At 40.2% G+C, this 15,834-nt stretch overlaps 1 protein-coding gene across 3 annotated transcripts in view; it reads right to left on the bottom strand.

The window, feature by feature from the left end:
* Positions 1–15,834, bottom strand: part of LOC106628903 (neurobeachin-like protein 1) — a 43,170-nt gene that overhangs the window by 4,361 nt on the left and 22,975 nt on the right. For all 3 annotated transcript variants that reach the window (XR_001332238.2, XM_088068589.1, XM_088068590.1), the window contains 2 exons: positions 6,786–6,877; positions 299–460 (listed from right to left, as the gene is read on the bottom strand). Coding sequence is in view for 2 of the 3 variants with exons in the window: in XM_088068589.1 (XP_087924715.1) it covers positions 299–460; positions 6,786–6,877 (254 nt within the window). In the remaining variant the exon portion in view is untranslated. The remainder of the gene's footprint in view (positions 1–298; positions 461–6,785; positions 6,878–15,834) is intronic.

Below are 15,834 nucleotides of genomic sequence, written 5' to 3'. Positions count from 1 at the left end.
AGATACATCTTATCTTGAATTCCCATAGATTTATCTTCTATAGCTACATGGAGTTTAGTGTTTAACGCCCTTCTATTCCTAATGCAAACAGTATTGCTAAGATTACTGCGTTTCTCTCCTCTCTCTCTTTTATTCCCTCTGCCTTTATTTTGAAGACTGGGAGAAGTGTCATTTCTCTCTACCTATTGGAAGGCATCAAATCACATCTCATGTGTCATTAAAATCTATATTTATAGGCTACATCAAGATTTCTTAAACAAAACAATAGCCTTGCTGTGGTAACAATTATAACAAATACCTGCAAAGGATGATGAAGAATTTCACAAGTAAAAGTGACAGAGTCTGCTGCTGCTCTTCCAGGCCATATGACATCTTCTGGACACACTGTAGCAACTGGAGCCTGAGGACCCGAAGAATGTTATCAGGAAGCAGCGATATTCCTGGCGGAATGTCATCCACCCTAATGAAAAAAACCAGACACAAAATTGTTAATCATACAAATGCCAAGCTGCCAATCCATCTTCATGTACTCATGTAGTGTTCCAGTGAAGTTCTGTGGGAAAGGTCACCCAACTGACACATCACAAACACTTTCTAATGAACCACAAGGAAATGTCTGGTGACAATAAGCCACTTTGAGCTTTCTTTTCCCCAACAATGAACTACATTAAAAAAAAAAAAAAAAAAATAAAAAAATAAAGGTGTTAAAATGCATTAAGTGGCTTCCTAAATCGTCCTCCTTGCAATGACCCGCCTTAGTTGCCACAAAGAAACTGCATGATCTTCATCAGGTAAACAAATGGCCTGGGAAATCTCCAGGAACAGCCACAGTGGAAAGAGAACAAAACGCATTTGGAAGAACATTTTCAACTTTCTACTGAAGATTAAAAGTGTCCAAATAAATGAGATGCCAACTATTACATAGTTATTGAAGCCCAATTGGTATTCATCCACAGTGAACCTCGTATTGTTCTTATATAAATTTCAAAAAGTCATACAAAATTATCTTGCCTATTGTTTTCTGCAAACTAAAACATTTTTAGAAACACACCAGGGAGAAGCAAGACATGAAGAAAAGAATGGGTTTATTTGTGGTTTCATTTTTTTTCCCAGTGACCCAAAACCAAATAAGAAAATGACCCAGGAACAACCATAAGGAAACCCCTTTCAGTAACAGTATAGAAATCTACAGATCTGTAAGAACATTTTTCAGGAAGAAAACTCTTCATCCAGTGTTGCACATGTTAAAAACAGTTAGCCTTTAGCAGCAGCTATTTACCCAGACAAATCTTCTATTAACTGTATGCAGAAAAGGAAGACAAGCAGGAGCCTCACAGCTTACAAAAGCCTTCAACACAGCCAAAGCCAGAGGAAAGTTACAACAAAAATACTCAGCAAGCTCAAAACCTCACTGATACGACTGCTGTGTATGTTGCATCTATGCGAGAAAAACCACAAAAAAGATGTGTAGAAATGCAGTGAGTAACCCTATACAATGTGATGGCTATTGTTTGAGGAAAATGGGGAACAATCCATTGTTTAGCCTCTAATGTTGAAAAGGAAGCTTTTATAGGAGGGAAAATCAGATTACTAAAACACCTAGACTGGTGTAAGTGACAGAAAGCTCCCATATTCTAGAAAACATATGTTACCTATACTTATACATACAACCACCTAAGATTCATTCCCTAGCCTCTTCACACAGTTGTGCAATTTGCTTTTCACATTGTGGAATTCGAATCTTGAGGGATTCAGAGAGTTGTAACACACATTTTACAGGCTAAGATCTAAACTGATAGCAACACTAAGTACAAAACTGGGAGCAGCTGTTTTTTTTCTAACACAAATGCCAAGAAGAAAATTTTAATTTCTGTGATAGCAACTTCACTTCTCAAGATGCTGGCAGATCCATGCTCTCTGGAACTACAAGCATGGTTTCTCATAATCTAATAATTCAGATTCCGATAATTTCCTCTCAGTATTAGGAAAACTGTAATTTTTGACAGCTGAAGTAATATCTCCAGAAGTTAATTCCCTAAAATGACCAACAAGTCTTTTTCAGTAAGATCATGAAATGCTTTGCAAGAGAACAAACAGCATAATCTTCATGCCTCATGTAATGAATCCACTCAAGAGAGTGATACGATTCAATCAAAGAGAATTTTATTAATTGTAGCAAGCAAGCAATAAGCAAAAAATCAGCGCTGGGCGACAGTGGAGTCTCTGCTCCATCGGCTGCCGCGCTTCCGATTTCCGTGTTCTCCCTTTTAAGTGGTCCGACTTCCGGGTTACGTGTCCTTTCTCGGGTGTCTCTGCGCATGTGCCGCCAGTCGCTGGGGGTCGTTTTCTGCCTTCTGGTGGTCGCAGGATGAAGATCAGGAGTCTTCCTCTTTTGACCTTTCCTCTCTGTTTTCCTTTTAAGGCTTATCTGGGTGGCTTAGCTCTCTGAAATTAAAGAGAACTTGCAAGGCTGTTTTAATGATTATGCGAGCGTCAGCAGTAGCCTTCAACCTCATCCCTATTACACAAAGCATAGTTTTGCAAAGCATCGTATCTATATGTTTAGTCGAACAAAAGGGTCTCTAATTACCACACCTCACATCCCAAAGAATGTCTTCTTTGCAGAAGCTGCCTGTGTGTTGCACAAGCCATGAGAATTTGGGAGAGATGTTTGAGAACGGCATGAGAAATCCTAATTCACATTACACAAAATTAATACACTGGAGTATACAAATAAATATAAACATTTATAAGTAATCAAGCTTGTTTTCACCCCAGACCAAATTACTACTACACCACTGTTATAAATGCAATGGCAAAATAGGGTTAATATAAAAAGCGATTTATTATAAAACAATTTCAATCACAAACGACGAGAGAAAAAAACCACAATAAGTCAGCGCAGCGCTGGGTGGACAGAGAGACGTCTATACCCAGAGGTACAGATTTACCCAAATCCACAAAGGAGGGTAGACTGTCCGGGGTTTTTATAGGGATTTTGTGTCCTGAGGCCAAAACTCCGAGCAGTTACTGTTCAACAAAGAGTTTAGATGGCTGGTTGAATGAATTTCCTGGAACCGTGGAACTGATTCAATAGACGACTGGGCAGAGTCCGCTCGCATGTGAAAGGTTCTGAGTGCTTCTTGATTGTATCTTCGCTTGGACTCTCAGGGTGAAGTGTCCAGGTCCGGTGTGGAGCCGATGGGTATCTCGGCTGGGCTCTTCTTATTGTTTGGTCTGATTGTATCTTCAGTCGGGGTTTGCAGGGAGGGGTGCCCAGGTGCGGTGTGGAGTCGATGGGCATCTCGGCCTGGCTCCTTTCTTTGTTTAGCTTAATCATTCGTGTCCTGCTTTTTCTTTCAGGCTGATGAACGTCGCCTAGGGTCGTTACCACCTGAATGGGTAGTTACTGCTGGGTTTGGGGGAAATCCTTAGGCCACACTATATTTTATATAATTTTTACATTGTTACAAATACAGTATATACTTATTTATTCTTTCATGAATTTTTATCCACGGTTACATTTATCACGCCACCAAAAAAACCTTTGATTTAAAACAAAGATTTACATTTGTTGGCATGTAGTACCAATTTTTCCCAGGCAGACTTGCTGTTTAAAGTAAGAACTCCAAAAGGAAGGAAAAAAATGAATATGAAAAAAACATACCCTATCGTTATTTTACTGCTGGTATGCTATCTCAAAAATATGTCAAAGAACTTGACACATTTGGGTTCTTTTTATTTATAATTTCCTTCATTACATTAACATGGCTATGCAGCCACACAAACTATGTCAGGTGTCTGAAAGAGAACTGAATCACCTCCACATTGTATGCACCTATTCCAGCTCAAACACACACTGGGAACTCTCCTCTAACAGTGGTAAACACTTGGGAAGAAACTGCTGTAGCAAACCAGGTTTTATTTTTCCACAAACATGTAATCAGCATTCCTATAATGATTTCTGCATCATTTTTATGTGGATTTGAAGTCAGAAAGTTAATAAAATATGGTTTCTGTGATTCTTTGCATGAGCTTCCTTTAAGCTCCTTTCCTCAAGATCACGCAAACCAAAAGCTGAAAAAAAGTATGACAACACTCTGGAGGCCTTTGTTATTTTTAAAAGTATTGAATCAAATGACAATTCTTCTGCAGCGAGGAGAAAAAAGTCCTCCAACCAGCTGGTAAAGCTTTTATCCTTTTTACGGTAAATATATATGACAAGGATACATGTTTTGAGGGAAATAACATACAGGTCTGCTGGTCTTTTGTGCTCAATGATCCAACCATTAGCATAGCTATATTCACCTTTTCAGCAAAGTCATTAGTAACATCATCAATGGGCCATTTCATACAGAGTAGAGGCACAAAGATGGAGTAGAACTGAAGCTGTGTAAGGCTATAAGCTGTGTAACTGTATAAGCTCTACTTACACTGTCAAATCACACTGGGTATACTCACATACTATATTTAGAGGTTTCCTAATTCTGTACTGCTTAGCATCTTCACATTTCCAAAGCAGACTTCAGGAAATTAGATATTCTAATTTATAGAAAAAAAATTTCTTACGAGTTAAATCATCAAGTGACAGTGCCAATTAAAAGTCCTTCTTTCAGGAAGGAAAAAACCCAAAGCCAAACCTGTAATAGAATCTTTACATTTCTTAACTGGTATTTTCTTGGATGATAAAAACCCCAACATATGTTTTTGACACAAAATTTCATGCCTCTCTTCCAAAAGGTTAGTGTGTCCAGCAATCTGTACAAGCCTTCTCCCTAAAGAGTTTCTCATTATTTCCTGGCATCAAGGTCTTTCAGGCATTTAGCTGTAAAGCATACCAAGATTTATAGAAGGAAAAAAAAAAGAAAAAAAAAATCAGTCGGTTTCTCATTTTAGCTAGCATCATACTTGAAGAGCAAAAGATAGAATTAGCTGTCTAATAAGGAATCCAGTTTAAAAAATAAATAAAGTGAGTCCACAGGGTCCTGTGGCCCCTGGAGTCACTGGAAATCAGCATTCGGTGGTTCCACACTGACCTACTTTTCTTTTTCATGCACCCAGTGTTGCTGTTTTCACAATGGAACGGCCTGTAATACAAATTGACAAAGCCCAAACAGATAATACTTTTCACTTTTCAATGCCTGATTATATCACAAATGCAAATATGGCCAGAAACTGCAATTCTTTATTAATTCTAGTATCTGATTGCCATAGGTTTGTTTGTTTGCTTGTTTGTTTGCTTGTTTGTTTGTTTTTAATGCAGACATAAAAGCATAGGAATGATCTGCCTTCATCCCTATGTTGTTTTGATGCTTTTTCTTTACATCTGTTACACAAATGAGTCTAAATCCACATGCTGATATTCTTCCAGACTAAATCACTAATCCTGTCATTAAGCTCAGAAAAACATTATTTTTACACTCACTAAAGGCACCATTTATCACAATGAAGATGCTGGTACTGCTCTGCATAACTAAGCTTTATGTTGTTGAAAAAAACCCCAACATGAAAAATCATGAACACATATACTAAAAAACACTTAAACTCAGAGTACATATAAATTAAAAAAACTTAAAATCAAAGTTCCAAGACATTCTTTTCTTCCAGCGTTTGTATTTCAATACCAAAGAGTATGCTAAAGATAACCTGTGTCAAAGGACAAACTTTTTTCCTTAACTAAACATCGTAAGATGCATTTTTGATACTACAAAGGAATAAATACTCAGAAAGAGCACAGAATTAACTTGAAGGTCTTGGTTATTGGTAATTGCACTATGTATTTTGCACTCATATAGGCATTATGAGAAAAATTTTAATAAAAAGAGATGGGAAGTCCAGGTTTTATCTGCTGAGGTCCAGTTGCAGCAGTCTTCATTTCCTTGTAACAGTCAAGGCTATCACTTGCACTTCAAACAGGATCTGATCCAAAACCCATTAAAGAATTTCCATTGATTTCAACAAGGCTTGGAATGCAGCCATCATGCAAGGAGCACCATTCTTTGCTTTCAAACAGCATTAGTTGTATCAGCTATAATACTGACACCAGTTCTCATGAAATCAGAATCCTTTACCATTTGTTTTTCCTTAAAATCCCTAGTTCATCCAAGCATCTCAAAAGCAAGAGAAAACATCCAACGCCTAAATTTTCACGCCTCATTTTCAAAGTTAGACATGAAAACACAATCATGATAACACAGCATACAAATTTAAAATACTGAATATGAAACTCTGAAGTCAGGCTCCAACAGACCCTCATGATTGTAAGTGGGAGCTTTTGGTCAGCAACATGAGAGATGTCAGCAATAACCCTACCCTGAAGTCTTTTTGGATGAAAGGAGATCACTCTCAAGTCTATACCTGGTGCATATTTTAATTTTGAAATGTTTTCAGCTAAGATATCCAAATCTTTTATTGAGTAAACTCTTTACCTATATCTTGCTTCTCTTCTGTCACTGCTGATGCAGATAGTAAACACTATTTCATATGGAACAATTAAGAAATACTTATTAAAAAAAATATGAGGAACACAAGGAATAACAATTATATTTCTATGAGCAAGAACAAGAAGCACTCATGCCAATTTCCTAATATAATGCAAATACCAGTATTTGTCTAGTTTCATCATTCCCAGCCCAACTTGACCTTAAAATGAATGGGAGTGCCACTTAACAACAAAAAAACTTTCTTTTGTTTAAAGGCAGCACTGCCATTGAACAAGACTGGGCTCCCAGCCAGGTGTGTTTCAGATATCAGGGGAAGATGAACAGGACTGTAATTCTACGTACCTTGCTGGCAGCTTCTCAAAGTCCACATCCAGAAACTGTTCATAGCTAGACACAAAACTATCCAACCAGAGCTTCAGGTAATCTGGATATTTCTGTAGAAAGGAAGAGAGCATTAGGCAATATTGCACTCAAGGTCATCTATCAACAACTCTGCAGTACTGCCTTAAATAAAAAGCTACTGTTTAATGCATTTCAACTGGGAGAAAGGGAGGAATACACATTTTTTAGAACCAAAAGACAAAACAACCACCTGTGTACTTTGAAATTTTCAGCCACATTGTGCTGATGGGACATTTTTGCTCTATTCATTAATTTATGCATCTCCTCTTCTTGCACCAGTGTCAATCAAACCATTTTAGCTTTTCCCCTCACGAACAATCTTAACTTATTCTCCAGAGTCATCCATACCATCTTCACAAACTTACTAGAATGTGTTCTGGTCTTGATACCATAGGCACTAGTACACAACACTCCTTAAGGTTCATAAAACTAAGTAAGAACCCTAACAGCAATCCTAATCACAAAATAACTTTTGCTTTGATCATGGGTCAATATGGCAAACAACAGCAGATTAGAGACAGATGGTGTTCAGAAAGACAATGCAGAAACTGTGACCTGCATACTAGATAGCTATAAAACCGATAGAAAATTATATTGAAGCTTCCTAGCTGTTCCTAGTAGAGCACAAAGACTGTGTTTGTGACCAGCAGTCACTCAGGGCTGGACACTGTCCCAGGAAATAGGACAGATATTAGACCACTGCAAACCACACAGGGAAGTTCTACCAAAATATGCATTTGAGGTAGTCTTACTTTAGAAGTCAAGCTGCTTAATTTTCAAAAACAAGTCGCCAGCCCATAGCTAACATATTTCTCTGCCAGGACTGTTCAGTCCTGTCCATTAATGCACACAGTCCCACACTCTATGCTACAAATATTTTTCAAAACATTTCAAAACATTTTTGCCTGAAGTATTTGAGATTACAAATGATTTCTGAATCCACTCCATAATTTAAAAGATTTTGCAGAAGTTGAAAACATTTTTCATCATCCTTTTCCCTCTTCTCTACCTCCTCCCTTTTGTTTCTTGCCTTTATATTACCACAGATGTTCCCAAATAAGATAATGTTTTCCTGCAAAATTAAGGTCAAAGAGCAAACAGTGCTGCTATATTTTATATATTAATAAAGGCCTGTCTGCACAAACCAGTCTTTGAAATGTCATGATATTAAAGGCTAAAGTCCTTGAAACCTTCCTGCAGAAGAGAGAGTAAAGCAAAACAATATCCTTGTGTAAAAGTGAAAAAATGTAAACCTGTGTGTGTTAGCCCATAGTAACTTGCTTAGCCTGCAGACCCTGCAGAACCCTATAAAAGGTGTGCTAAATATAGAAATAAACAGCATTCACGTTTACTTCTGTGAAAGGTTGTGAATAGCTGGCGGTCTCTCAATAAGTGAGTATCTCTAACACACATACTCTTCTGCAGCAATATCAGTGTAAAAGAAAGAGTCACCAAGAAAGACTGACAGAGTCCTTGTCAATGCAAAACAGCAATTTACAAAAGAGCCCTCCACAGGGGAAAATCACCAAACAAAACAAAGTTAAACAAACACCACACAAACAAAACAATCTCAGAATACAATAAACACATAAATCCAGAACCTCAAGTGGTGCAAAGCTCTTCTCAGACCATCTTTCCACAGCAAGTACAGGAGCTATAAAGCATGGGAACCCCCTTTAGTAATTTTAGTAATTACAATACAGCTCAGGCTACAAAGGACAAAACAACCACAGGGAAGTAATGAACAGAAATGTTGCCATATCCATGTGTCCGTGCCTCTGACGACAATGGCCACATACATGTGCAAAAACTGAACTTATGTGACTTCTTCCCTGTTGAACAAACTGCTTCTTCCTTGGCATGAGAAACTTCTCCTTGAAATCCAACAAGAAATACTAGATTGATTCCATTCATACTCTAAAATTATAATTGTTTGTTGACACAGCTCAGGCTTATTTCTAATTGCTAACAGCAAACTTGTGTAAAAAACCTGTTTTTCTTGGTCACCATGAAAGAAGATGTGCAAATACAACATAATCTGACTTTAAATTGCTTTAACAGATGTCAAGGATGACAAAAGGGGAAGGGTAGGACAAAAGACAGAATTATACTAAATGCCTGCTTGTTCCTTTTTAATGCTATAGCCTAAATCAGTTTCAAGCTTCTTTAACTTTGAACTACAATGCCTTTGCCAAGCTATCCAGACTAGGGATAAGAGAACACTGGCAGACAAAATATGCAAGAAATAGCACTTACACAGATGGCAAGAGTAAACCACATGTCATGAAACAGCCAAATGTTTTTGCCTACCTGTAGAGCACATACTGCTCAATCTACTTTGCCTCTAGAACTCCTCCCAGTGCTGGTAAAAACCAAGAACTGCAGTACTGTTTGGTCATTCCCTGCAGCACACTATTCAACCCAGCTCCCTTCTATCTCAGTCCCCTGCCATTCAACTAATAATGTAATATTCCAAGTTATTCAAATAATCAGATTTGATATCAAAATATCAGGTAGCACTACTGGTATGTGTCAGCAGAAAATGGTTTATGCAAGAATTGACTCAGAGTCAAATCTAGAGATTTCCATCCAAGCAACAGCACTAACTCAAAACCACTTGGAAAAAAAAAATAAAAATAATGAAGGCAAAAAAGCAAACAAGATCACTTGGCAACATGAGAAACACCAAGAAATACATCTCCATTATACATGAGCTAACAGAGGCATGCCTCCTTTCCAGAAATGAACAAAAATGAAACCTTGTGAGGTAGAAGTGCATTCCAGGAAAAAGTGACAAAATATTTAGCAGATGGGCTACAATTACAATATGTAAAGGATTTCAAAAATGTTAGAAACAGAAGTTATAAACAGCTTTCAAGCTTCAGATCTGGCCCGGGTTTTCTTTGCCTTTATTAGCAGCAATCATTGCAGATCCTAGGCATCAGTGTCCTGTTGAAAGCTGCAAGAAATTTACATTTTACTGAGGCAGTTTTAAGAAAGGAAACTGAAAATGGTAAATGTTACACTTGACAAAGTACATATAAATGTCCTAAAACACAGCTGTCATGGGGTGACTTTACCTTTTAGATAGCTTTGAGAGCTAAGGAAGTTGAAGCTGCTAGTGGCTGATGGGAGTCTTTTCTCCTGACCAATTATCGGTCATTTGTAAGAATTGACAGCAGTTTTAACCATTGAAAAGTGAGATTAACTTGTGAACACCGCCTTAAGATGTAAACCCAGAGCTCTCTTGTTCTCTTTGTGTTTCCGGCTTCTGAGAAGGTAACAAGGCTCTGTCTTGGCCTCCTCCCCCACTCCAGGCCGGACAAGGCCGCAGAGGGCGGGGGGGCGGGGCGGGGATGGGCGGGGAAGAGAAACGGAGCCGGCCAGCTTGGCTTAGTTTGTAGTTTCTGCTGCTGGACTGAAACCTGACACCATGAACATCTGCAGCTTTTCCAAGACTTTAATTCTTTTACTACCTGGATAAAACGTACAGATTACTTTTTTTTCCCCAGAGAGACAGAGAGAGAGAGACAATCAACATTAAGAAGACAGTGAAGAAAAGAGTTAAGTTTTTGAAAGGGAAGAGAGAATAAGAAGATGTTTATAAGCGGAAATATTTTTCTGTTAAAGCTATGGAGATGGACAATAGTGTTCTGAAAAAAACTCCTTTAATTCATGACAGAGTATATTGGGAGGAATGGAGTGCTCAAAGGGTGGATTTTGAGCAAAAAGTAGAGTAATTGTGATACAGTGAGGTGCTGGAACAGAGTGAAGTGAAGATTTGAGGCCTTGAGGGCAATGAGAAAACTGTTTTCCAGTGAAGCTCACAGAGACAGATGAAGAGGACTTTTGCCTTTGAATAACTCATCCTTAAAAAATGACATCCCTAGACTCATGGCCCATAACACACCTCAGAGTGATGTGAAATGGGAGGAGTGAACTGATGACAAGATTTCCGGGCAGCTGGCATCAGAGAAATAGAAAACTATAACAGAAATAGTTTTCTTGTGAGAAACTCCATAAATTAGCAGAAGAACACTTCTGTTTCTCTACAAAGACTGATGAAAAGACTCTAGCAGGAATTGGGACTGTTTCAAACACCAAAGTTCCAAAGATTTTTGTCTCTATGTTGTCACGTGTACAAGAGAATGGTTGGGTAGTGGGCGATAAAAGGGTTTTCTGGAGGTTTATTCTGGTGTTCTTATTCCTGTAGTTTTGTTAATAAACTTTCTTTATTCCTTTTAAGTTTTAAGCCTGTTTTGCTCTTGTTCTAATCCATATCTCACAGCAAGAAATAAGTAAGTTTTCTAGTAATTTTTTTAGTTACTGCTTTAAAACCACAACAACAGCTCAATACATACAGCCTTTCTGAAGACCTGCTTATGTGAGTCAGATACATCTTACATTCTTCCAAACCAAAGGCATTATGGTTTAGGAGAAACAGAGGCTTCTTACAGTGGTTTAAAATTCCAAATTCATAGTAAAACCAGGCAGTAATAACAGTTATCAGCTGGTTTGTTTACACTGTGATTTTATGTACAATGCAATTATCTTACCTAGCATCTTTATCTTGAACTGAACTTTTTCTTGAGGTCAGTTGCTCCCACTTAATCTGGAGTTTAAATTGGTTGAATCAAAAATGAAAAAGAATGTATTTCTGTTAAGTTCTCCCCCTACTTACCTTTTCAACTATCCTCTATTTTTCCCACAACAGAAGTGGTAAACCATATTAACAGCAGAACACGAATGAACCTTACTTTAACATTAATTCATTTGTGTTCTCCAGTGCCAGATCAACTTTCCAAACTAGAACATGTTGCAATACGACCAATATCTGTGTTATTAGGAGTCAGAAGAGAGCATCCCGTGGGATCCATGCTGCTACTGAGGGCAACAAATCACTGAACTGCAACCTCAGCTCCACCTGGTTCATTATAAATTGTGAGCTACTACATTACATCTGTGCTCCTCCTAAGGAAGCAGCAGAACACCAGAATAAAGCATCATAAATACTCAGAAGCCTTGCTACCAGAGAAGCAGCAAAAACTATGGAATGTATTTCCTCTCTTTGAAAATTACCCTTTTGTAATCACTGTGCAGAAAGGTAGCTGGAGGCTGTATGTCAGAAAACAGCTTCAATTTGTTTTTGTGCTGCTGGTTGAAGATGCACTTTTAAAGCACAGTTTACAAAGCAGCGTATGCTTTGGTAATACACCACAAGGCTGAACTGTGATAAACCAGTGTGAGGATTGGTATTCTTCTCCAGCACCACCACACACACTCTGCAGACATGTCCTATGAGATCAGCAGGAAATCAAGAAAAACATTTTTCATTTGTACAGCAGCAGTAAAAGCAGGAAGAAGCTTGTAAGTGGTAATAAAATGCCATTCACATTTCAGTTACAGCTTTCCAATTACTACAAGATAAGAAATGCTGTTTTCTGAAAACTTAAAGCTTTCTAAGTTACAAGCCTAACTAAGCTTTCCATTTATTAATCTGAAACTTGCCTATCTTCTGTGCAGGACAAATTTATAAAACCAACTTGATTTCCAATTCACATATAGAAACTGCATGCCTTAAAACTTCTGGAAGATATTTTCCCCACTGTTGCAGTGTGTTTCTTATTAATTGTATGGTCTGTTATTACCTAAGTTGATGGTTTGGTCCAAATGAGACCCTCCCACCCCACGTTGTCAGTCTGCCCTGAGTTTCCTGTCAATCTGTCTTAGGCCCACCTCATGCTTGGAATTCCTCTTCAGAAATCCCCTAAACTTTGACGCTTGATTAGTCCATGTGACCCAACTTCCCCCCCTACCTCCCTCATTGGATGATGATTTTGTGAACCCTGCCTTTTACCCTCCCCAGGATATCTCTCATTAGCTGATGCTTTGTACCCTCCCTTTGAACAGACTCCCTATTTTAGCTGTTGCACGCTTGCACTTTCTGTCTTTTGCCCCCAGTATTCCCCAGAGCAAAAAATCCTCTGTTATCCCACGCAAAAGACCTCCCTTTCGTTCTTGTCTCCTCAGAGGGCAAACTGGCAGCCAAAAAGCCACAGAGCAAGTGCTCTAGTCACACCTGGGGTCATCCTGCTCCTGGGGTGTGACTCACTCCTGTTGCAGGCCGAAGTGATAGAGCCAGATAAGCTCCGGTGAGAAGCGATAGCTGGCACCCATTGTGCAGGGCCCTGTGAACGGACCCCACGGACGAACTGTGGATTTAATCCAAAAAGTTCTGGCCGTCAGCTGCCTCCGAGTGCAGCAGACCGGTTTTTCTCCAGTGGCTCTTGGGGGGAGGAAGTGATAACCTTCTAGCATCCAGAGGAGCACTTCCCTGAGGAGGACTTCTCTGCAGTCCCTGTGCAGTGGACCAAAGGAGGGTGAGTATACCCCTAGTTAGGCTGAGGGTGCTCACAAGCTGTGGGAAGGGTGCATTGCTCCCCAGGGATTTTGGGGGGGGGACACGAACCTACAGGCCACAATAGTTGGCTGTGGAAAGCACCCTGTCCCTGAGAATGGCCCTGGAACTTTTATCTTTAGTTTGTTAAGTTGTTCCTTTTGCTGCAGGGGAGGGTGGATTTTTGCTGTGCCCGCAGCTTAACATCAAGGAAAACGGGTGCAAAAGTGTCAGCACAGCAGAGAGGGATTTATTTTCAAATTTTGAGTACCTTGGAGGGTGGGTCTTCAAAAGGGTTAAAAAAGTTTGTTCAATGGCTTTTCTTCCACTTTCCAAGGGTATCCCCAGCAGAAATATCAACCATCCCCTTCTGGGATGTAGTTGGAAGCAGATTAATAGCTTTGACAAATAAGGGTGATGCTATGGTTGCTAAATTTTTTTCATTGTTTGTGCCAATTTGATCAGTGATAGCTGAAGAAAAGAAAGTGGCGGAAAAGCTTCAACTAATGCCCCCGCCTCCCCTGTCCCCTGATCCAAAATCCTATCCCTTGCATCAGGAAGTCTTGTGCCAGGCAAACCGCGATGAAGCGCAGGAGAGCTACCAACTCCCTGGCCTCCCGCAGACTTCTCGGTACCCTTGCCATGAGAGCGATGGTCACACTGTCAAGAACCCTTTCCTAAACCCCTCTTTCCCAGCTGTTAATCCTTTAGTTCAAGTGAATGCCCCTAAAGGAGATTCCCAAGTTTTCCCTGAGTCCTCCCCTGCTCTTCAGAATGATCCCCGAGAGACACAAGATGGTGGAGCCACATGGCTTGGGCCCCACCTTGTGCCTCTTCTTCCCACAATCCCTTTCACCCTGTTCCTTCCAACCCCTTCCTATCCCCTGCCCCCACCCCTACCCATGCCCCTCCTTCTCCTCCCCTCTCCCCAAACTCCACCCCTTTTCTGGGTAACCCCCCCTTCCTTTCCACTGGCTCCGCCTCCCATTCAAATCAATTCATCTGTTCCCATGATGTCACCTGTGAACAGCAACTCCCATTCCAATTGCTGTCCCACCCTTGTTCCCTCCTCCTTCTCTGGCAGCTTTCATCCTCTTCCAGCTTCAACTTTCCATGATGGCATGGGAACTGGAAGCCATGAGACTAAAAAGCAGAACCTGGAACAGAAGATCATCCCCTCGCTGCACCTGTTACCTATACCCGAGCAAGAGGAACCCCTAGGTGGCAACCTTTTGATTATCAGCATAAAAAGGAGCTTTGCAAGGCTCAGAATAAGTTTGGGAGAAAAAGTGAATATTTTAAATGTCTTTTAAAAGCCACCTTTTCCTCAAACACACTAGTTCCTGACAATATCAGCGATTTGTTTGCATGTCTCCTAACCCAAACAGAATATCTGTTGTGGGAGAGGACATGAAAGAAATTATTATGGGAACTCCTTCCTGAGCTCTTGCAAAGCCCTGACTGTGCCATTGATGCAGATAACAATATCTCAATGGGCCACTTTTGTGGTAAAGGGGATTGGTCACAAGCTAGGATGCAGGCTGAAAATATACCACAGCCTGTGTTGGAACAAGTAAAGAGAGCTGCAGAGAAGGCCTTTATCCTTATGCGCACTAAAGAACCTAAGCAAAGTTATGTGAATATTAAACAGTTTCCCTTTGAGCCTTTCATAGATTTTGTTGAAAGGCTCCAAGTTGAAGTGGAGAGGCAGGTTGAGAGTCGGCAACTACAGGAACAGATAATGGAAGTAGCTCACGTAAATGCTAATTACATCTGCGAGAAGATCATCCTAGGCCTGCCCTCTGAACCACCACCGACCCTTGACTTGATCATCGAAGCCCACACAAAGAGGACCATCATCCCAGAGCCTCGAGGAAAAGGAGACAGAATGGGGAAAACAGCTGCTGCTGCTACTCCAAAAATACACCAACAGCCTTTCTGATGTTTTAACTGTGGGCAGGAGGGACATGTAGCAAAGGTTTGCCCAAAGAGGCAGCTTCTGCAAAATAAACCAATAAGTTCTCAGGGGGGAGGGGGACAACCGCTTCCAAAAAACTAGATGAGAAGCGCGGGCCTGCGTCGCATGTAGACAAAAATGAAGCAGGTCAGAATAGGGACCCAGAGAAGGTTTTGAAGCCACAAACTCCCTTTAAGCTAGTTGTGACACAAAACAGATTCTTTAATATAGACAACTGGCAGGTTGTGTCAGTTGACCCACTTGACAAAAACTTATTTGCTAGACTGGACTGTAAGTATGTTGTTATTGGGGACAACAAGCACACACCCCAGGAGATTGAAATCTCTCCAGCAATTATAACATCAGAGCTGGAGGCACTCATTCTCATGGCACATTTTGTCCACCCACCCTTCTTTATGCCACAGGGCCAAATCTTCGCCCAGGTGATTCCAATGCCACATGAGATGCCAGTGGACAATTCTTCACCAGACTTCTACAGGGCAGAAATCATTGGAGAAAACAAGCCTTGGATGAGGTGTGGACTCCGGCGAGGTGAAGATTACCTTCATCATGATGGAGTGTTGGACACAGGGGCAGATGTGACAATCATCCCAACCACCGGATGGCTATCACAT

Source organism: Pseudopodoces humilis, chromosome 31, assembly GCF_049639895.1.
Source record: "Pseudopodoces humilis isolate 2021_Gansu_Grassland_sample_001 chromosome 31, ASM4963989v1, whole genome shotgun sequence".
Classification (NCBI taxonomy): Eukaryota; Metazoa; Chordata; class Aves; order Passeriformes; family Paridae; genus Pseudopodoces; species Pseudopodoces humilis.
This window is presented reverse-complemented; position numbering and strand designations above follow the sequence as displayed.